Raw genomic sequence first — 23,000 nt, 5'->3', positions numbered from 1 at the left:
GCTGAAGAGCTACAGGACAGTGCCCAGGCCCAGAGTTCAAGCCTCACAATCAACCAAAAAACAAACAAACAAACAAACAAACAAAAACTACATTAACAGAAGTTTAGACTTGATCAATTGAAGACTTCAGCAGAGGAAGTAACATAGGTGTGGTAGAATAGCCAGAGAACTTGAATAAGAAATGTAACCTGAACATGTGAATGAACTGTTAAAATCTCATGATAAAAGACTAATGGATGAGAGATGACTTTTTTTTTTGGGGGGGGGGGGGGTCCGGTCGTGGGCCTGAACTCTGGGCCTGGGCGCTGTCTCTCAGCTCTTCAGCTCAAGACTAGCGCTCTACCACTTAAGCCACTGCACCACTTCTGGCTTTTTTTTTTCTGCTTATGTGGTGCTGAGGAATTGAACCCAGGGCTTCATGCATGCAAAGCAAGCACTCTACCACTGAGCCACCTTCCCAGCCCGTCGTGACTTCTTTTAGATGACTAAAGAATGTGGTATTCTGAGATGAAATCTATTTTTTGGGAGGATGCTGTGAAAATTGTTGAAATGATGAAATAGAAATTCTACTGGTGATAAAATGCTATCAAACATCATACATTTTATGAAAGGAAATCAACCTATACAGCAAATTCATACTTTTAAGAAATCACCACAGTCAGCCTTCAGCACTCACTAAAAAAGCAGTCCGTAGGCTGGGAAAGTGACTTAGTAGTAGATGCTTGCGTAGCATGCATGAAGCCCTGGGTTCGATTCCTTAGTACCACATAAACAGAAAAAGCCAGAAGTGGCATTGTGGCTCAAGTGGTAGAGTGCTAGCCTTGAGCAGAAGCTCAGGGACAGTGTGCCCAGGCCCTGAGTTCAAGCCTCAGTACTGGCAAAACAAAAAACAAAAAAATAGTAGCCATCAGCACTTTCTGACACAAGCAGAAAGATTACAACTTGCTTAAGGTTCAGGTGATTGTTAGCTTTTTGAAAATAAAGTATTTTATAAAGTATTTTTAAGTAGTTGTACAAAGGAATAAAGAATTTTTAAATTAAGGTATGTACTTTCATTAGACACAATGTTATTACAAAGTTAACAGACTATAGAACAGTATAAACCTAACTTTTATATGAACTGGGAAACAAAAACAAAAACCACAAGTTAACTCACTTTATTGCAATATCCAATTTATTATGGCCTGAAACCAAATTTGTAGTATCGCTAAGGTGTGTAATACATATAGACCTATGATAAAGGAAACACTTAATGGCTTCTCTTTGTCATATCCAAATTTGCCAGCATCTCTACTCCTACTTTTGGGATCACTAATAAGAGTTCTTTGAATACATGAATCATGAGAGTCAATCTGATACCCAGATAAGTGATTAACAGGAAGTAGCATATACTGCATAAATATGCAGACAAAGGAAGACAGAGTGAGACACTGAGAAGTTTCATCATACTACTCACAACAACAAGTAATTTAAAACTTAGGAATTTTTATTTCTGGAATTTTCCATTGAACATGTTTGGACTACAGTTAACCACAGGTAACTGAAGCTGTGAAAAACAAAACCTCAGATAAGGTAGGACTAAGGCACAATTATAGTTTTTCAAGGCCTTTTTCATTCTTTCACGTTGCCATTCAAGAGTCAGAAAGAAAACCAAAGTTCTCGCAACAGATTTACTTCAAGTAATAATATAAGTAGCATTCCTAAGTCCCTTCCTTTCTTCTTCCCTCCCTCCCTCTCTCCCTTCCTTCCTTCTTTTTTTGTGCCAATCATCTTGGGGCTTGAACTCAAAGCCCAAACACTGTCCCGGAGCTTTTGTGCTCAAGGCTAGCCCTCTACCACTTGATCCACAGTTCTACTTCTGACTTTTCTGGTAGTTAATTGGTGATTAGAATCTTACAGGCTTTTCTGCCAAGGCTGGCTTCAAACCACAATCTTCAGATCTTGGCCTCTTAGTAGCTACTATTACAGCTGTGAGCCACTGGCACCCAGACTTAGTCCATTTCTTAATGAAAAATTTCTAGGGCTAGGAAGGTGGCTCAGTGGTAGAGCGCTTGCCTTGCATGCATGAGGCCCTGGGTTTGATTCCCCAGCACCACATAAGCAAAAAGGAAAAAAGCCGGAAGTGGCGCAGTGGCTCAAGTGGTAGAGTGCTAGCCTTGAGCTGAAGAGCTGAGGGATAGCGCCCAGGCCCAGAGTTCAGGCCCACGACCGGACCCCCCCCCCCCAAAAAAAAATTCTATTCATTTGCTAGAAAAACATGGTCAAAATCTAATTTTATAACAGCAGTCATACATTGTACATTAAATGTTTTTTCCTAGACAAAATACTACAAAACTTTAATAAAAAAGAAAATGTTTTCATGTACATATCAACAACTTTTCTGACTCTGAAGAACTGAAGAAGATTTTAACAAAAGCATCACAACAAAATCACTATACATTCATTTAAAAACTGAATCATTTAGAGATGAGATACAGCTCAGTAGTAGAATACTTACCTGATATATGCAAAGCCCTAAGTTAAATCCCCAGTGACACGCACACACATAAACACATATTTTAAACTGACTTTCTGGGGTGCAGGGGGCCTAGACTTACTAGGTAGGTGCTCTACCCCTTGAGCCACACCCCATAGCTCTGAAACTGATTATTAAATTCTCCTAAAAAAAAAACTATACGAATAATAAATTTACCAGACTAGGTTATTTGTTTTCTTTATTTGCTCCTTCACAAAACTGGCACACAACACTTGAGCCATGTGTCCTGCTCAGTTTTTGTTGGTTATTTTAGAGATGAAGCCTCATGGGCTTTTCTGATGGCTATCTTCAAACTGATATCCTTCAGGTTTCAGCCTTTTGAGTAACTAGGATTATAGGCATGAGCCATGAGCACCAGCTAAGCTGGTGCATAAAGTGAAATTATCTATTTATATAACCCAATAGTTACTCCTTGCCATTTATGTGCTTGATATGAATTAATCTATTTAATCTACACAATAATTTCAAGATCTAGAAGTTATTATCAACCTCTTTTGGAACTAATAAATAGTAGAGCTGAGACCTGAGTCAGTTCAGTCTGAATCCAATCTTAGCCTGTTTTTTATTTCACACCGTCTACTTTCGACAGTCAAAAGGATTCCCCTGAATTGTTACATGCCTCTTCTCCTGAAGACAGACAACTGTCAGTAGATTACCTGCACAGGTAACAGGTTCATTCTAACATTATATTTGCTTTTCAGAATGCACTCCATTATGTTCTCCTTTAAAATTTATTGTGTATATGGAAGCTAAATTTTCAGGCTGAATATAAACAATTAAACTATCATTTAAAATAACATTTCAAAGAAGAGGTTTGTTGAATTATAATAAATGATCTTCATCTTTTATTATGTCCTCTAAAAATGTACTCCAGGTCCCAATAGTAACATGAAGTTCTTCGGTTGTCTTTGTCCCATACATCACCAGGAATGATTTCATGTATTCTAGTCCTCATCACAAGCTCCACTAGGAAATGAGATTTAAACTATGCCAGTTCTCAGGAAAGGTTAAGAACAAAGCCAGGAAGAGAAAGGGTAAGGTAAGGAAGTAGTCACATTTATTTGTATATCTATTCAATTCTAAAGCTGAAAGGGCTTCTACATTAATACTATTATTGTTATAATTCAATTTTTTAAAAAGTCTGAACAATGATGAATATCTAACTACCATACTTACAGATTTGGAATTCAACACACTTACAAACTGCAAACTATTTGTATTCAATATATTGTTTATTATAGCTATCTCTTCCAATTTTTCTGAAAATTTATAGCTTAATTACTTGGGGAAAGGTAATGTTGAGGAAGCTATTGCTCCTTTTAAATGCATAAGTTTTAAAAAGGCTTTGTACATAAAGTAGTCAGTCAGCAGATATAGATTTTTGGGATAATGTCATTCATTCAAGATACATAATCTTCTCATTTTAAACAAGAAGTCTGATACTATGTTCAGATCATTGGAACTTGTTTTCTCTAACTGCCAGAGTTTTAAAATGTTTTTAACAGATTTTTAAAAAATGGGCCACATAGAGACATAGTTCATTGTAGTTCATTGTGTTGAACTAATCAGTAAAACCAGACAGACATGCACTAGTAGTAATATGTATATGTACACAGTATTCTTATAGTACAATGAGAAATAATTTCATTCAAAACATCAGCCTGAAGTGCAATTTAGCAATAATTTCAAAGTCACAAAAATGTTCATAGCTTATAACTCTGTAATTCAACTTGTAAGAATTTATTCTAACAAAATATCAGAGATCTATTAATTTAGTAAGTTACAACAGACTGTGTTAGGCATTGTTTTTATGATCCAGAATTTGCAATCTGATATTATATCCTAGTCTAGTTATTTAACTTTCCTATACTCAGTATATTCATCTATGAAAGGTTTACACATTTTATGAGTAAAAGATTTTATATTTCAGGGCTGGGAAGGTGGCTCAGTGGTGGAGTGCTTGCCTTGCATGCATGAGGCCCTGGGTTCGATTCCTCAGCACCACATAAGAAAAAAGAAAAAAGCCGGAAGTGGCGCTGTGGCTCAGGTGGTAGAGCGCTAGCCTTGAGCTGAAGAGCTGAGGGGCCGTGCCCAGGCCCAGAGTTCAGGCCCCACAACTGGACCCCAAAAAAAAAAAAAAAAAGATTTTATATTTCATATCTCAATGGGTTGTTAAAATGACTTATTTGTAAAGTTCTTGCATTCAATAAGCACTCTGTATATAAACATAAAATAGTAGTTATTTCCTGTAATTATTATATATGCATATATATACATATGTAAATAAAATTTGAAGAAATATATCAAAATATTATCAAAGATCCTGAATCCTAACAAAACTAATTCGGAGAAAAATCAGAAAATCTATGCAATGATTATATATTAGAAGATATTAAAAGGTATTTTATAAGGCCAAGTATTGTGTTTCATACCTATAATCCCAACTACTCAGGAGGAAGTGATCAGTTTAAGACCAGCACAGGCAAAAAGTTAGAACTCACCTTAACTAACAAATTGAGTTTGATGGTGCATGTCTGTAATCCTTGCTTTATGGTTAGAATAAGTAGGTGGATTGCTGTTTTAGGCCAGTGCTGGCTTAATAAATAAAACAGGACATTATGTTACAAAATACAACTAAAGCAAAAAAGGGCTAGGGGACTGGCTCAATTGTATAGCACCTGTCTAGCAAGTGCAAAGCCCTGATTTCAAATCCTAGTACTGCCAAAAAAGTTAAAAACTAAATATGTATGATAATTTTATATATAATGCAATATACATAAGATATGCTTCTATTTTTAAAAAGTTCTTGTATAATAATGAAGTATTTGTGAATAAAATATGTATTTAAGATTTATTTTAAAATACGTTAGAGATTTATGTAGAGAGGTTTTCTTCAAAAAACATTCTTAATATTAAAGAAGTAAGTTACTTCTGGGTAATGATTATTACTAGATTTTATTTTCTTTATATTTTTCTGTTTCTACAGTGATTTGTAATTATTTTTAAAAGCAGGAAAAAGTTAAAAAAAAAAAAAAACTTGAAGAAAATCCTTACCAATACTCCATCCACAGATGAAACTTTCTCCCAAGTTAACCAAGCTCTTTCTCTGACATGATCTGGTATCTTTAATTTCTGACATAATGCAGTAAAATCAGGTTCTTCCGTTTCTTCAAACTCAAGCCTACCAAATGAAAATAGTCATATAATAGGCACACACTTATAAATTAAACTGGTTAAGTGAACATTTGTTTCAAAGGTTTATACATAATAGCACTATTCTAAAAGGGAACATGACTATGTACTTTGTCTTATTTTTTTAAAATCATACTTAGAATTTAAGCGTATGTTTATCTTTTTCATGATTTTCCAAAATAAGGATACCACATGGTGAAAACATGGTAAATCAAATATACTCTAGAGCAGCAAAACAGTTTTGTAAAGAAAGCAAAATAGCTCATCCTCTTGGGAAAATGGGATAATAGCAAGAGAAAAGCCCATGTATAATATTACAGTGATTTCAATGCCAATGACTTGGCTAAACTGTGGTCTATACTTATCAATGTTTCATAGAATTACTACCTACTAATTACTACCTACTAATAATAATCTTACATGATTATTAAGCTGCTATAAATTATCACTTATTCCTGCTCTTTCTCTTCAAACTTTCTTAAACATAATAGTCATCCAGTAAGTTCTTACCGTCTAATTCCTTTTCATTCATTTAATACCTATAGTATAGCATAATTTATTACCCATGATATAGTATAGTATAAGGAATAGCTTAATTTTTGAGTAGTTACTGTGACCCTGGTACAAAGTACCTTAGATGCATGGTTTCACTGAGTCCTCACATGAGCCCTATTTGCAAAGTGCTCCCATCCTTGTTTTATACGTCTCTACAAAATCAAAGACGTTAAAGCACTCAATCAAGATCATAGCAAGTAAGAAGTAACCATGACAGGACCCCAATAGTTTAACTCTATAAAACATACCCTGACTACATTCTAGCTTGCCAACAACTCCTTCAAAGTTTCATTAACTTTTGGTTATTTCAATCATGACCGTGGCATGCTGTTCCTAGTCACAGTTTCACTTTCAATTACATTACACAGGCCAAAGATAGTTCAATAGAAATACCAACTCTCAAAGTAGAAATGAACACTGTCACTGCATCCCTAAAGCAAGGTTTTTTCCCAGACTGCTAAATGGTGGTACTATCCTTACTAAGTACAGTCAGCAACAGAATATGGAACAGTAGTCCTATAGATTATAAAGAAGCTGAAAAATTCTTACCACTCAGTGACAGTTTAGCCATCATAACGTAGCACAACTATTTACTTGTTTTGAGTAATGCTGGCATAAACAAATACAATGCACAAGTCATATAAAGAGTATAGTACATGTAATTGTATACAGTACATAATGCTTGAAAATAAAATCATATTGGTTTGTACGATACTAAAATTTTATCATTAAAACCACCACTTATTTTAAAAGTTTGATATAAAAATTTGTGTAAGCCAGTAGCAGCCTTATAAATCTGGTATTCCCCCCTCTCCTGACTGGAGCTAGAAGCCACATCAAGACATTAACCTGTAGATCAACCTAGGTTTGTGTTACATGAATTCTATGATGTTTACACAAAGTTCACCTGACAGTTCTCAGAATATGAGTACATATTCCTGTTAAGCACACAACTGTAGTTAATCTACAAAGACCTACTGTCTGACCTATTGACTTTTGTGGATATAAATAGCAAAGAACAGACTGTATTTGTATGGCTTTGACTTAGAGGAGAATGTCTGATAGTTCCCAAAATTAGGTATAACATAATGCGTTGAGGGAGGGAAAATGAAAGAGCCAACGTCCCAGGTGATAGCCAGAACTTCAATTTCTGTGCTTACTCTAAAATAACAAGACAGTTCTAAATGTGTGTGAATGGCATTATAAGACAAATCCATTATGAGGCAAAAGGATGGTAAGCTCTAGGCAAACCTGAGATAGAGAAACTCTATCAAAAGCAGGAGATCGTTGATCATGGAGAATAAGGCAGAAGTGATCCTATTCACCTGCCAATAGATCTCTGGTCTCAAAACCAGTAACATCAACAATGTTCTTTCAATTCTAGGGTGAATTTTTTACATCGCTGCTCTTTGCAAAGTTTTATATACATCAGAATTCAATTTAAAAAACTTCTTCTAGAACACCTTCCATCTAGGTTCGTTTGTTTACCACTGAGTAAGGTTTTAAATGGAACTTTAAGACAATCTAATTAAATATATGAATTTAAATAGCTTTGTAAAAGTCCATTACCAAAATTCTTTTCCTATCTTTTACAATCCTGTCTTAATTCTGTTAAAGTCTGGGCAGAAGAAAGAAAGGCACTATTCAGTGAGGATAAAATGGGGCCTGGTCACCAGGCATGGTGGCACAGGCCTGTAATCCCAGCACTTGAGAGAACAAGGCAGGAGGATGGTGAGCTCTAGGAATGCCTGGGCTAGAGTCTGTATCAAAACAACAACAACAACAAAAAGAAAGAGAGGAAGGAAAAAAAAACAATGGTTGGATGGAGGTGTTGGTGAAAAATGAAAATAGGGGAGAGAGAGGTGAGGGGGCATAAACTGATCTCATTCCCTTGCCAACAGATCTGTGGCCTTAAAGTAAAACCAGTCAAATCAACAATCCTCTTTCGATTTTATTTAATAATAGAGTTAACACCGTTGGAAAAAAAAAATGTTGAAATACAGTATCTCTCTGTCATGTTCCACTGCGTCCACACGGACTTGCTTTAGATTTCACTTAGTAAGTGAAGAGAAAAAGTTCCTGCTAGCAAGAACCCCACTGATTCCGTACTCCCCCCCCCCAAAAAATAACCCCGAAAAGAAGGGTGCACACCTTTGAGGGGACACTCAAAGGCAAAAGACCAAAAACAAACAAACAAAAGGACGAAATACTGAGGCATGCCAACGTCGATTGGCACGCAAGTCCTATTCAACAGAGAAAGGAAAAAAAAAAGTTTTGGAAACTTGCACGCATTTTGGGTACAATATCCCAAGAAAAACTTTTTGCCCACTTACCAGTCCCTCTCAAGAGTTCTGCTTCGCCAGAACTTTAAATCCCCCAAGGCCTGGCAGGACTGAGTGAAGGGCACCCCCCCCCCCCGCGCCCCACCAAGCCGCTCAGCCGGGAACCCTCGCGGGGCCATCGACACCCACGACTCCAGCAATGCACGTTCGAGGCTTTTTATCGGCCTTTCCCAGGACTGCACTGTGCAGGACGCAAACGCTCGCTCAACTGTTGGATTTGCAGCAGAACCAAATTGAGGGGGGGGGGGGGGGAGAGGATGGGAGAGAAGGAATGGGGGAGTCTCCAAACGACTCCGGAGTCTTCCAGATCTCCGTAGGAAAGACCTTCTCCGGCAGACACCGGTCCGCGCTGCGTCTTTCACTCGGCTGGGCTGCGCCCGTCGGGGGCTCGCGCGGAGCCGGCGCCTCCCCGCCGGCCGCCGGCCGCCGCAGAAGCCTTGCACCTGTCACTTCGCTCAGGAACCCGAGCCCCACCCGCCCGACACCTGTCAAGCCGGAGCCGCGACCCCGGCGGAGAGATGCCCTTCCCCTCCGCTCGCGAGCCCGCAGCCCGGTCCCCCGCCGACCGCCGCCGCTCCCGCCGCACTAAGGAGCCCGAGCGCGGTCGTGCCCCGGCGGGGACCCGGTCCCCCTCCACACACGCACGACAAAGATGCGCCCCCCACCCCCGCCGCCGCCGCCGCCGGTGCCTCCGCAGGGCGCCCGCGCGCCGCACCTTCCGCGCGCCCTTCCCGCCCGCGGGCCCGCGGCGGCCGCGGCGCTCGCTCACCTGGCCAGAGGCAAGTCCTCGGGGCCGCTGTCTGGCTCCGGGTCTTCCGCAGGCGGTGGTGGTGGTGGCAGCGGGGGTGTTGGGGGCTCGACGGCGGTGACCGCCGCTCTCCGGGGGTGTTTGGGCGGCATGACGCGCTTCCCCGGGCTGGCGCCGGCGAGCTGTGGAGACGCGCGGGCGGGCGGGTGCGCGCGCGCGGCGGGGCACGCCCCGTCCCTTCCCGAGACTCCCGTTACAAAAATAATGTGGACGTCCCCTGAGACAACCGGACGCGCCCTCACCCCCCCCCCCACGCCCGGCAACCGAGCGCCGCGTCCAACCGCGGGAAAACGTCACTTCCGCCCGCGGCGTCACGTCCGCGAGGCTCCCCGGGCCTGCCGGCGTCTTGTTGGGGGGAACCGGGGCGCCGGGTGAGACGCGGGCCCGGACGAGGGCACGCGGACTGGGCGGGAAGCCTGGGCCTCTCCTTCCCGCCCTTTTCCCTCCTACCCCGGAAGCCTGTGCCCGCTGCCTGCATCGGCGTTCGCCAAAACCTCTCCGGTCGCAGCCGGTGCGCTGGTGGGGCAGCTTCACAAAGAGGCTGACAGGTGACCTCGGGACCCCATCCTTTATCTGTGGGGCTCTCCGGGGCCAGCGCGCAGCCAGGCCGCCGGCATCCCCGGGCTCTCGCGCCCCGGGCGGGCACGCCCCTCTCCCTCCTCCGGCCGCGCCTCCCTCCGCTCCCGGCTGCTCCCGCCCAATCCCCGGACCTCTGTCGGCCAAAACAAAAACAAACGTGGAACCGGAGTAGGGGCTGGACTTTGCCTATCGCTAGTGGGAGTTACCGCGGAGAGGCAATTGACCAGCCCGTCGGGATCCCAAGACAGGAAAAGAACAGACTGTAGGACAATAAAAGGTCTGGGTGGGGTGAAAACGGAAGACACCGTTTAAGGAGGATCTTCAGAGAAACTGTATGTAGCCACTGAAAAGAAGTTTGGTAGCCAATTTAAAGTTTAAGGCCAGCTTTCTAAGTCCTGTGTTTTACATAATCATCTCGTTTAATCCTCAGAAACAGCTCCTCGGAATGGATAGGATTAGCATTCCACGTTTCGGATTGGGAAAAAGACTCAGAAGAGTTCATTCAAGTGATGGGCAACGACTTGAACCCAAGAATATTTGACCAGATGTATCCTAAGTACATCAGTGCTGCAAACAGACATCAGAAAAGAGCAGACTAGAACTACCACCACTGAATATGGGCTTAGAAGTTGTAGCTCTTTGTTTATATTAATAGATTTCTACGGTAAGTACACGATTTCTCTCTTTAACACACTCTAAATTGCTCTCCCAGAACAACTCCGATAGCTGTTGTGAATCAAGTGCAGATGTGCTCAGGTAGAAACTCCTCTTGGAGCAGCTGCACAAGGATTGAGGCATCAAGTAGGTTACAAGCCTGGATTTATCCCCAGGAAGCTGTGTAGTGGTTCTTTATTTCTCTGTGTATCATAAAGTATGTCAGGATGTGTGAAGGCTTGCAAACACTGGCCTACTCACTAGCCAGTCCTGCCCAACTTCAGAAGTTCTCCATTTGGAGAGGAGCTAGGGCCAAACCCAGATCCAGTCACATAGAATGAATGACTAAAACAAGAGCTCCATTCACCTTGCACCACATAGGAGCAAGAACTCAGGATGCTGTTTTAACTTTTGTTAAGATTGAAGATAGTTGGCTAGGAGCCTGGTAAAAAGAGATACAGGAATGACAAAAGCCTACCTCTTAATTGTTATGCAAATGTCACACTTGCTAATTGTTGCACTTGTTGAAAGCTGAGATAGACTAACCAAGAGACAAGCAGAAATGTTGAGGTTAATGTAGTAAGAATAGCAAAAGTTCTGAATCCTCAGTAACAGTCTCTTGATTTAACCAACCCTAGAACTGACTTCAACTGAGCTGTTGTTTTCAGCATCATAACTGATCATTTTCCTGTGAGCCCCTTCAGGATAGAGACCAAACTTAGCTGTCTTAGGATACACAGTAATTGCTTGCTGGCTAAAAGTAGGGAAAATAATAACAATAAAAAATAAAAATAAACAAAAGTAGGGAAAGCCAAGGAAAATTCTTGGAATAGATGTTAATGTTCTTTATATGTAGAAATGACTTGCTTTTTTAAACCTAGTTTATTAACATCTTAGATTTACCACAACTAGGATAAATCAAAAGAGGCTTACCAATTTACAAAATGATATGTATCTCTACCATGATTTAACTTAGCTTTACTTCCTAGTGCATTTTAAATATATTTCTCTTCCTCACAACCTGGGGATAACTGAGGAAACCAAAATTCTTGCATTCTCCACCACAGCCTTCTTTTTTCAAAGAAGTACTAAAAATTACAAATTCTTTTTTAAATTTTTATTTGGTTTAATTGGTAAATAAATACAAGAGAATTTTTGGAGACCACTGACAATATAGTAAACTTTAGAGAATTTATTTCTGTTTCACTCACTTATGCTTCTTGGAATGGAATATCTGGCATTATTCACTAACAAATGTTTAATGTGGTTTAAATTTACGTTCACTTTATTTTCAGAAACTTGAAAAACAATCTAAATAAGGATATACAAAAATTCTTCCTTTTCCCCTGAGAATTTAAAATACCATTTTTACAAGTTAAAACCTTTAATAAAAATTTAGAATTATAGTGCCTAAGTATAATAAAATGGTCACATTTACTTACTTGATCATTAGTAATGAAAAAAAAAATATGGTGGCTCCTAAAGCAAGGGAAATTTGTAAAGTGAGAATTTCCCCTTGTGGGGACTCAAAGTTTTGCCTTATTACTTTTACTTCACCTTTTCAAACAAAATTGCTCCAACTTATAAGAATGTTTACATGGAGACTTTTAGCCTTGAATATTGGTTATACATGCTAAGATTTAAGAACTCCCAATAATGAGATTCAGAAGATGACCCACACATTGGGATGTGTAATTCAGTAAAAAGAAGTTTCCTTTGATCAACACACACACACACACACATTGCATTTTTTAAAAGATTGATGTAATATCAAAAATAAACACTTTGCTAGGCACAAATGGGTCAGTCTGTAATCCAGGCTGAGATCTGAGGATCACAGCAGGAAGCCAGCCTAGGCAGGAAAGCCCATGAGATACTTATATACAATTAACAACCAAGAACCTGGAAGTGGAACTAGGTTCAAATAGTAGGACACTAGCCTTGAGCAAAAAAAGCTTTGCTACAGTGCTCAGGCCCTGAGTTCAAGCCCAAGACTGGCACAAAAATAAATAATAAAATAAAAGCTTTCTTAGAGTTTTTAATCTGGAAAGGAAACCTTTAGTTTGAGACTCCTTCAGTGACATTAGAAAACTATTTGTCTCCACTAGTTAACAAGTTTTCTTCACCATGTTTGCCTGGCCAACCTTACACAATATTTCTTTTTCTTTATCTAACTGCAGCGCATTGAAAGAGCAGTCTCCTTTGGTTTGTACTACTTCCCCAATTTCTCCATTTCCCCAGATGTGCCTGGCTCATCAACACCACCACCATATATATACTCTGCTGAAACCACTGAGTCACCAATGCTTTACTCTACTGAAATCACTCTTGTTTCAAAGGAACCAGTGTCCTAGTTGTCAGATCAGTGGCTTCTTTGGGGGTCGTCAATTTCCTTGAGCTTTTTTACAGTTTACACAGTAAATTACTCCTTTCTTTAAAAAAAAATTCCCTATTCATTCATAAATCTATGTTTCCCTTCTCTCTTCTCATTGTAAACTCTTGTTCGTTTTCTGCTATCACTTCTATGAGGGAATTCCTCTGGAGCAATACTAGGCAGTGTGGTCCTTGTACCAGTACCAGTCAGGAAACTGCTGTTTAGTCCACAAATTTGAGTAAGTATCAAATCATGCTGACTTGCAATCCCAGCACTCCAGAGGCTGAGGCAAAAGGATCTGGAGTTTGAGGCCAACCTGTGCTAAATAGTGAATCCCAAGCCAATCTGGGTTACAAACTAAGGCTCTCACTCAAAACAAAGCAGAGATAAGTTCTAGAGCACTTTGGCATATCAGCAGTTTCCAAACACATAATCACTGGACACCTCTCATTACACAGAATTAGAGCAAAGAACAGCTCTCTAACAAGTTCTCTAACTTGTATGATGAGTTAGAGATAACATGGCTTGTCCTTGTCACATGTATGCAGTAAGACCATATGGCAATGAATGACATTTAGGTTATTTTGTCTCCTGCAACTTGAAAGGAATAAAAGTCTGTGAAAATGTATTTATTTACTCATTGATTTTCAGTCATTAATTTTAATTGTGCTTGTTATATTGATATTTATAGCTAAGTTAAAGAAATAAAATTTATACTCTTTAATAAGCATGTTATATTTGTTTGTTTGTCTGGTGCTGGTACTGGAGCCCTGAACTCAGGGCCTTAAGTTCTTTCTTGGCTTTTTCCACTCCGGGCTGGTACTATATCGCTGGAGCCACAACTCTACTTCCTATCCTTTATTTTAAATCCTATATTATACACATGAAAAAATTCCTCACTGTCTTATGAATAAACTTCACACATCTATAGTGTGTTAGTAATAGTGTAGTAAATTAAACAGTAATCATAGAAATAATTCCAAAGTACTAAAGATCTAAGTGTTGGTACAGTTTTACTTACTGCTTACTGAAATCATTTTTATAACTCATGGCTAAAACCATCTGCCAACTACATAAGCAATGAAGCTGTCAAATGTAAATAACAGTTGTATATGTATAAAATATGAAGAAACTATGAGCTTTCCAAGACATTTGACTATTTACTCAAAATAAGCTTTACACAAAGTAATCATGAGTGGAGTCCATTTCTTTATTGAAAGTTCACTCATGTGTAACCTTATAGGACAATTTTTTAAAGTTGTATTCTGATGAATTTTGGTTAAAGATGAACAAAGCCTTCTTCATTATAGATAAAAGTCAAAAGCAAATATCCTGAACTTACTGAAATTACTTTAGATTTCTTCTTCATACACTTGGGAGTTTTTTCTGTTATGCTAGTGCTATTAACATACAATTTTTTAAAAGCAGTTTAGCTATACATTATCTCCTTAGAATAGAATATAACCAATTCAGTCAACCTAGATTAGATTGTTTAATGAGCAAGGGACATACTCCTTTATCATATTAAAATGTTTTAAGTTAATATTCATTCTGGCTGTTAATGTTCAATGTGAGAAATTGTTACTTGACTAACAACTAAGAGCCAAACATATGTACAGCAGTGTTTGGGGTAGGAAGGAAAGCATAATGTGTTGTCTAAATATTGTTTCATTACCCTGTGAAACAGAAATAGGCTCTGGCTTATGGAAAGAAGTAACAATTTATTGAAAGAATACTTCATGGAATTAAAACAAATGCTGGAAGCTAAGATTCAGGAAGGACAGTGTATCAGACACACCAAAATGTGTATATGGGACTGGAGGCATGTGTATATGGTACAGTCTGCCTAAAACTGTAAGGCTCTGAGTTCGGACTCCAGTACTCCCTCACCAATGTGATTTTTTTCAATGTTTGTTTTATTTTGTTTTAAAATATGTATACAACACCAAACCCCTTTCCTGACTACAGAGTCAATGGACATTTGTTTTCTCCAGCTGCTACCACAGCAACCAACTCTGCACAGGCTCTGCTCAGCCACTACTGCTGCAAGAGACTTCCCTCCCAAGCCACACACAGCTCACCTCCCACCACAGCATGAGTGGAATATTACCTATTCATTGGGTCTTTAATGTATGAGCAGCCTGGAAGTACAGAGGAGTTCATGCTTTTGGGGTAAACCTTTATTCAACACAGATGCATCCAGTTGAGGCATTCTTTTCCCTTCATTGATGAAGTTGGTAGAATTCAACTTTTACATTTGCCAAGCAAACTCACTTTTCATGTAAAGACAAGTTGCTGTATTTCTCACATCCTGCCTCTAAGAAAAAGACTCATTACTTAGTGGCCATTTTTAGATTCAAGAACAACATGTACTGTTTTTATGACTACAACCCCCGCCACTTATTACATGACTTAGAAAGATTCTATTTCAAATGGCTACCAGAATGGGAAAATACAAAAGACTTAAGATAGGGCAAGTGCCTGACGCCAGTGGCTCACCCTCACAATCTGAGGATCATGGTGTGAAGCCAGCCAGGGCTTTGGGAAAGTCTCCAATTAATCACCAACAAGCAGGACAAGTAGCTGTGGTTCAAGTGGGAAAGCCCTAGCCTGGAACTAGAGTGCCCGGGCCCTGAATTCAAACCCTAGGACTGGCAGAACAAAAGAATAAAGGCAAGATTAAATTATGAAGTCAGATTCCTGGGAATATAACTCAAGTAATTCATATTTATTGTAGTATAACTTACAAATAGCCAAAATTGTGAAGTAAGCTTAGGTGTCCAACAACAGATAAATGAATAAAGAAAATGTGTAATGTATATTCAATGGAATATTATTCAGGCATAAAGGAGAGTAGCACTCTATCATTTGAACAAAAATAGATGAAATTGCATATCATGTTAAGCAAAATAAGCCAGATTCAGAAAGACAAAAATTACATGTTTTTAAAGACATAAAAGTAGAAAGGAGACTATTTGGGAATGAAAAAGGACCTGCTGGAGGAGGAAGTGAGGACATTAGTGGGTAATGGGGAAATTAATATGGTCAAAGTACATTATGTACTTACATGAAAATGTCAAATAAAACCTACTAAAATGGTTATTTCTAAAAGAATGAAGTCAAAAGAAAACAAAGCATTCTCTTAGGAATAGAATAGGTGTGTTCCCCCTCCAAAGTGGTAAAAGTAAAAAAAAAAGGAGATTTATTAATGAACTGGACACAAGCAAGAAGAGGTAGGAAGGTATTAGAACCCATCTTCTGACCAGTGTTTTAAGTTTACACAGAGGAAGAATTGGAATCAAGGGATTGAGAGGCATGCATAATTAAGCAGTCCGGGGCAGGCTGTAAGGGAAGTAGTCACCACCGTCATCACTTGAGGGAAACAATCTGGTTCCCATAAAATGATTACTCCTGATACAGGAGGCCCAAGATGATAGGTAATTGTCTGCATTTGGAGGATGATCTATCCTAGGAAGGTCTGCTATTCCTTTCCTTGGGGGGATTCTCTGTCCTTTGTTATAAAGATTCTATTGGATCAATCCTGTCTTTCCTGAAACCCAAGGTAACTACAAAAGAGAGAGTCAGAGTATAATAACATTGGTGCATAATGAAGGTAGAAATGCCAAACTTTTGTCCTGCTTTTAGTCAACATGTGGCTCAAGAAGTGAGTCAATTATTTTTCTTTCTTTTTTCCTTCCTTCCTTCCCTCCCTCCCTCCCTCCCTCCTTCCTTCCTTCCTTCCTTCCTTCCTTTCTCTTTTTTGCCGGTCCCTGGGCTCAAACTCTGGGCCTGAGTGCTGTCCCTGAGCTTTTTTGCTCAAGACTGGTGCTCTACCACTTAAGCCACAGTGCCACTTCCAGCCTTTCCTGACTAGTTTACTGGAGACACAAGTGTCACAGACTTGCCCAGGCTGGCTTCAAACCACAATCCTCAGATCTCAGCCTTTTGAGTAGCTAGGATTATAGGCATGAGCCACCAGCACCTGGCTGTTTTTCTTAACAAAAGTAGTTTCTAAGTACTAGATATAGTCTCTCCTCCTAGTTACAGGAACATGCCTGGTGTTTCTGCATACCTGTATGTGGGCACTGAGGGGCACAGGCAGTGAGCCTCAGTGACTCATCAGGGTTAGTTCTCCCTCCATTTACTGGCTAGACTCCTTTCCCCTCAGCCCAGAGGATTTTTGTTATAGTAAAATGACTTCTATGGTTGTGTTCTGAGTCCTCTTCATGGGGTTTATGATAATTAAGTGAGATAATTATAAAGGCGTTGCTCATGTATGAGTAAAGTTGGCATCATAGTATTTCTCAGCCACCAGGGATTTTTCATCCAGAGCAGTGTGGGAAAATAATTGTCCATTAAAAGGTATTTTCTGAGTCCATCATCTTTTTGGTATGAAAGCTGCCATTTCTTTTCATAGCTAGTATTTATTTCAAGTATGGGATATAAGTTTACCTTCTTGTCATCATTTTTGTCATCTGAAATGGAATTATGAAATGTATCACTATGGAGGGCTATAAGAGTGTGGCTCAAGGGGTAAAACTACTTGCAGGTAGGAGGCCCTGTGTTGAAACCTGCAGTACTGTCAAAACAAACAAAAACCATTGTGTGATAATTTTTAAGGATTAGTTCATTTTCTTTCCCTTTTCTGCTTAATTTCTCTTTCTGAAAACAATCAGGAAAAATATGATAGTCTTTTTTTTAAAGGTACGGGTAGGGGGAGAATAGAAATCAGATCTATAAATCTTTTCCTCAAGCAGTTTAAGATCTTTTTAGAAAACTAGATATCACCAAAAAAAGTTTAAACAATGGTAAGATTATAGGTGAGGAACATAAAATGGGAAAACTATTTCAAGTGATGTGAAGGTTTTGTCTGATTATTTGTTTTTGTAGTGCTGAGGATTTAGCTAAGTGCTCTACCTCTAAACTATACCACCATTCTGAACTGAAAAGCTGTTTTGTTTTGCAGACTTTTGAGGGTTGAGGGAATGAATCAAATGGTAGAACATCTGCTTGGGATGCACATGGCCCTAAGATCAAATCCTGTTACCACTCACCCCTACAACACATGCCCAAACAAAACAAACAAAAAACTGGAACATAAGACTTTCAAGAAACTCCTAAATCTTAGAAGTTATATTATTTTCTGATTTGTATCATTAAATAAACAACAGATGGGCTGGGATGGTGGCTCAGTGGTAGAGTGCGTGCCTTGCATACATGAAGCCCTGGGTTTGATTCCCCAGCACCACATAAGCAAAAAGAAAAAAAGCCAGAAGTGGCACTGTGGCTCAAGTGGTAGAGCGCTAGCCTTGAGCTGAAGAGCTGAGGGACAGTGCCCAGGCCCAGAGTTCAGGCCCCACAACTGGACCTCCCCCCCCCCCCCCCCCCCCCGCCAAAAAAAAAACAGAATGAGGCCAATCAGCAGATCTTTCTAAATAAATGTAGCATAAAAATATTTCTATAGAATTCAATATCTTGTTTATTGTTCCATCTGATTTTGTCATTTGTTTGTTGTGTACCAACTGTGTCTCTGTGTGTGTCTATTTTGGGTAGGAAGTAAAGAAAGTGAAGAAGCTAGCCACCCACTCCTGCAGCTGTCTTAACAGCTGCATGTCACATTGAAGGAAAAGTATCTAGCTGTCACAAATGTGATAGAGCTGCAGAAAGTTCATGAAGTTATAGGATTGCATCTGTACCCACCAGCTGGTACAGCCTATGATGCGGCATTTCCAGATTTATTTTTTTGTTGATTTCCTCATCTAATAAAATATTTATCAACTCCCTACTGGATAGATACTCAGAATCCAGGAGAGAAGCTTATGTTCCTGCCCCTCCACCACTGCTTTTTTTTTGGTAGGTCGTGGGGCTTGAATTCTGGGCCTGGGCGCTCTCAGCTCTTCAGTTCAAGGCTAGTGCTCTACCACTTGAGCCACAGCGCCACTTCCGGTTTTCTGGTGATTAATTAGAAACATGGACTTTCCTGCCTAGCCTGGCTTTGAACCACGATCCTCAGGTCTCAGCTTCCTGAGTAGCTAGGATCACAGGTGTGATCCACCAGCACTTTTTGTTTTGTGATGCTGGGAATAAAACCAGGCACTTTCACATGCTAGGTAATAGCTCTAATGTTAATACTGGGCTACATTTCCCGCTCCCTATGGGGAGCCTTTATAGCTAGGGATCCTACTTTCATGAAGCCTATTAGCAGCTAGGGGAGGCAGATATGAAAATTATTCAAGTTCACCATTACAAATTGAAGGAATTGATGGAGGGTGAGGCTGCTCTGCTCCAAGGTACTCCGGGACAGTCTTCTTGGAAAAGTGACATTGGAGCTGAACTAATAGATGATTGGGGAATTAGACAACTGGCCTGTGGAAAAGCCTGGAGGCTGTTAAGGAAATAGAAGAGTCTTTGGTCCAGAGCATAAGAAAGGAAAAAAGCAGCCTGATAGAAGATTAGAGAGGCTGACAAGAGTAAGGCAGGCCAATGTGGGACACTGGAAAGTTTTTTTAAACCAAGAAAGGACATAATCAGATTTCTTCACTATGGTGTGGAGAGTTGAGAAGAGGAAAGGAATGGATTCAAGACCACCAGCTAGGAGGCCCCTATGTTGTGGCTTGTTTTGTCAAGAACAGCCTCATGGCTCTTCTGGATAATTGGTTACTTCAGGAGAAGCCCTTTGGAAATCTTAGATTCAAGTTACTACTAAGATTGGTTGGCAGCTTTTCTTATAGGATACAGTTTGGTTAATGAAACCCCTTAGAGTCCCTAAATCTTTAATTTATGTTTATGATGCAGGCCTTCTACATGTGGATTGCAAGAAACATTGCCAAGCCCAAATGGCTAAAGTGAGAAAGGCAGAGACCTCTTTGGGTGGAACAAGCACCATTTAAATAGAGACCTTGAATGCACCAGTCCTGTCTGTTCCATAACTATAGAGCTAGGCCTCCTTTAAACCATGGTCTGTCTAATATGGGGGACAGAAGACTCAGTTATGCAAGGGTAGGGGTGTCAGTCTGCAGTACTCAAGTCCCATGGATAAAGGTAACAAATTGGTGTCAAACTTTCACTCCGTCTGGGTTCACTGCCTGATTAAGTTGGGATTTGCTACCACTTCTGGGAGATGGTCATTGATTGACTCCTGAAGTACAGTTTATGCCAACCTCTCTTTGAGTCCAGGTAAAGAAAGTTAAAGGACCCTGGTGAATGAAACTGTAGACTCTTGACCAATTCTGGTAGATCATCAAAGTCTTGCAAAAACCTATGTGAAAGTATGCATACATTTCCATCAGATGATCTATCTGCTTACATTTTATAGGAAGGTAATTATCTTCCTCCAAGCTCAAAAGAGAATAGATGGTATTTGAGATTTTGGCCAGAGCTAAATAGTATAATCTGGGAGTTTTCAAACTGCTCCAGGCTCAATATAGGAATTGGCTGCAGGCACTTCAAGCAGTAAGTTCACATCTGAACTCCAGGTCTGATGAACAGTAGCTTTTTTTTTTTTTCTATATATAGAGTAGCTAAATATTCTATTAGGCTTTTCATAATTTTACTCAGAACCTAAGTCCTGGCAATAATCAGTATATGTGTGAAAACAGAACAATGACACTTATTGAGATTGGTTTGGAAAAAGGGGAGGGGAGGGAAAGGGAATGAGGGAGAGTGATGGAGGGCTTGGGTCTGATCACGGTACATTGTTGTATGTGCATATGGACAAGTGAAAATAAAACTCTGTTGTACAACTAATTGAGGCTAATAAAAATATTAGAAAAGGGGGGAGGGAAAGTGGGAGAAAAATGAGGGAGGGGGTAACAAGTTCGACAAGAAATGTACTTAGTACCTTACTTATATAACTGTAATCCCTCTGTACATCACCTTGACAATTAAAAAGAAGCAAAAAAATTAGCAAAGCATAAAAGAAAAAAGAGACAGCTTGCTAGATATGGTGACACCTATTTGTAATTGTAAAACTCAAGAGGATGAGGCCCAGACTATATAGTTACAAAATAATACCCCGTATCAAAAAAAAAAAAAAGGCAGGAACTGGCAGCACAAAAGAGATAGCGAGAGAAGCAAGTGAGAAATTCAAGAAGCAGAAAGTACAGGTCCTACAAAATGCTTCTTTCCCACATTTTCTAAATCTTCTAAGCTATATAACAATGGGTCTTTTTTGTGACAAGGTCTTAACTATGTGTAGCCCACGCTGGCCTCAAATTCTACATTCTCCTGCCTTAGACTCTTGAATGCTTGGATTACAGGTGTATATAAGCACTCCAGGCTTGATGGTTCTAGTTTTTGTTTTTTTCTGGTTTTGGGGGGGCTTCTTGGTACTGGGGTTTGAACTCTTAAGACAGGTTTTTTTTGTTGGTTTTTTTTTTTATCAGTAGAGGTGCCTGAACTATGGGCCTGGGCACTATCCCTCAGCTCTTTAGCTCAAGGCTAGTGCTCTACCACTTGAGCCACAGCACCACTTCAGGCTTTTTCTGCTTATGTGGTGCTGAGGAATTGAACCCAGGGCCTCATGCATGTGAGGCAACCACTCTACCACTAAGCTACCTTCCCAGCTTGCTTATGGCTCATGCTCCATCACTTGAGCCAGGTCTCCAGACTGTTACTGATTATTTTGGACATGTATGCTCAAGGATTTTTCTGCCTGGGCTGGCTTTGAACTTTGGTTCTCCAGATCTCAGATCCTGTGTTGCTAGGATTACAAACATGAGCTACTGGTGCCTAGCTCTGGCAGTGGTTCTTTGACCAGGAATAGTAGCATCACCTAAAGGTTGTTAAGAGATACACAGATACACGTGCAAAAACCAGAAACTCTTAAGAGCAGTCTTTGCTTTAACAAAGCTTTTAGGTACTTCTTGTTCACTGGCTTAAATTATAAATAATACTGGGTTTATGGAGAACACTAAACATCATAAAAATGGTACTTTGCCCAGATATTTATTGATATTAAATAAAATATGACATATGCAATATAACATATGTATATATTATGTGTGAATGTAAAATATATGCACATATATAATATTGCATATATGTGTACATAAATATATAATTATGTAATATGCAAATGTGTATATTATATAAACATGTAAATAACATATACTACATATGTAATATTCCATTACATAATGAAATATTATTCAGTCTTGAAAAGGGAAGGAAATTCTGACATATATTATATTGGATAAACTTTGAGAACAGTATGCTAGCTGTGATAAGCCATTCACATAAAGGCAATTATTTATTATTGTTCTTATATGAGATATTTAGAGTAATCAAATTCATAGAAATCAAAATGGTGGTTACCAGGGACTAGCAGAAAGAGAAACTAGAGAGCTTTTGTCATTTAATGAATATGAAATTTCAGTTTTGCAAGATAAAAAGAATATAGATCTGTTGCACAACAATGTGAATATACCAAACACTACTTAAAATAGAAACACTTAAATTTTGTAATTTTACAATTACAATTAAATTTTTTATTCAAACAATACTAGCAGTCAGTTATAAAGTATAGATCTTTGTTGGATCCTAATTCAAATTTAAAAAGAAAATAGAACTTGTAAGACTGGGAAATTTCAAGAGTAACTATGTATTTATTGATGTTAAATTGTCTGTTTTTTAGGTATGATACGGCATTGTTAATTTTTTAAGTTCTGGCTTTTGTTAGTAAATACAGATTTATGGAAAGATAGCTTAATGCCTGGAATTTGCTTTAATACAGTCAGGTGGGAAGTACCTAGGAGCATAAAGCTAGACTGGCTATGAGTAAGCAATTGTTCAAGTTGGTTGAGAATATTCTGATCTCTCTCTCTCTCTCTTTCTCTCTCTCTCTCCACCAAAATACACACATACCCTTTTTGATAGTATCTGATACTATTCCTTACTGATATTATTCCTTTGCACATAGCAGATACCACATTTATGTCAGATCACAATGACATGCTTGTT

At 39.4% G+C, this 23,000-nt stretch overlaps 1 protein-coding gene and 1 long non-coding RNA gene across 2 annotated transcripts in view; one reads left to right on the top strand and one right to left on the bottom strand.

Moving 5' to 3' along the window:
- Rb1 (RB transcriptional corepressor 1) overlaps window positions 1-9,637 on the bottom strand; it is a 133,845-nt gene extending 124,208 nt beyond the window's left edge. The window contains exons 1-2 of the mRNA XM_042685770.1: window positions 9,395-9,637; window positions 5,591-5,717 (exon numbers count right to left, since the gene is read on the bottom strand). Coding sequence (XP_042541704.1) covers window positions 5,591-5,717; window positions 9,395-9,525 — 258 coding nt within the window. The 5' untranslated portion in view covers window positions 9,526-9,637. The remainder of the gene's footprint in view (window positions 1-5,590; window positions 5,718-9,394) is intronic.
- A 531-nt stretch (window positions 9,638-10,168) lies between these two features.
- Window positions 10,169-13,722, top strand: LOC122112506. The gene is made up of 3 exons (XR_006148230.1): window positions 10,169-10,344; window positions 10,443-10,676; window positions 12,847-13,722. It is a non-coding gene; the product is annotated as an uncharacterized LOC122112506 (long non-coding RNA).
- The last annotated feature ends 9,278 nt before the right edge of the window (window positions 13,723-23,000 follow it).

This window comes from Dipodomys spectabilis, unplaced genomic scaffold (genome assembly GCF_019054845.1).
Source record: "Dipodomys spectabilis isolate Male_0828 unplaced genomic scaffold, ASM1905484v1 ptg000095l, whole genome shotgun sequence".
In the NCBI taxonomy this organism is placed as follows: domain Eukaryota; kingdom Metazoa; phylum Chordata; class Mammalia; order Rodentia; family Heteromyidae; genus Dipodomys; species Dipodomys spectabilis.
Note: the sequence above shows the minus strand (reverse complement) of the source record. Positions and strands in the feature narration are given on the sequence as shown.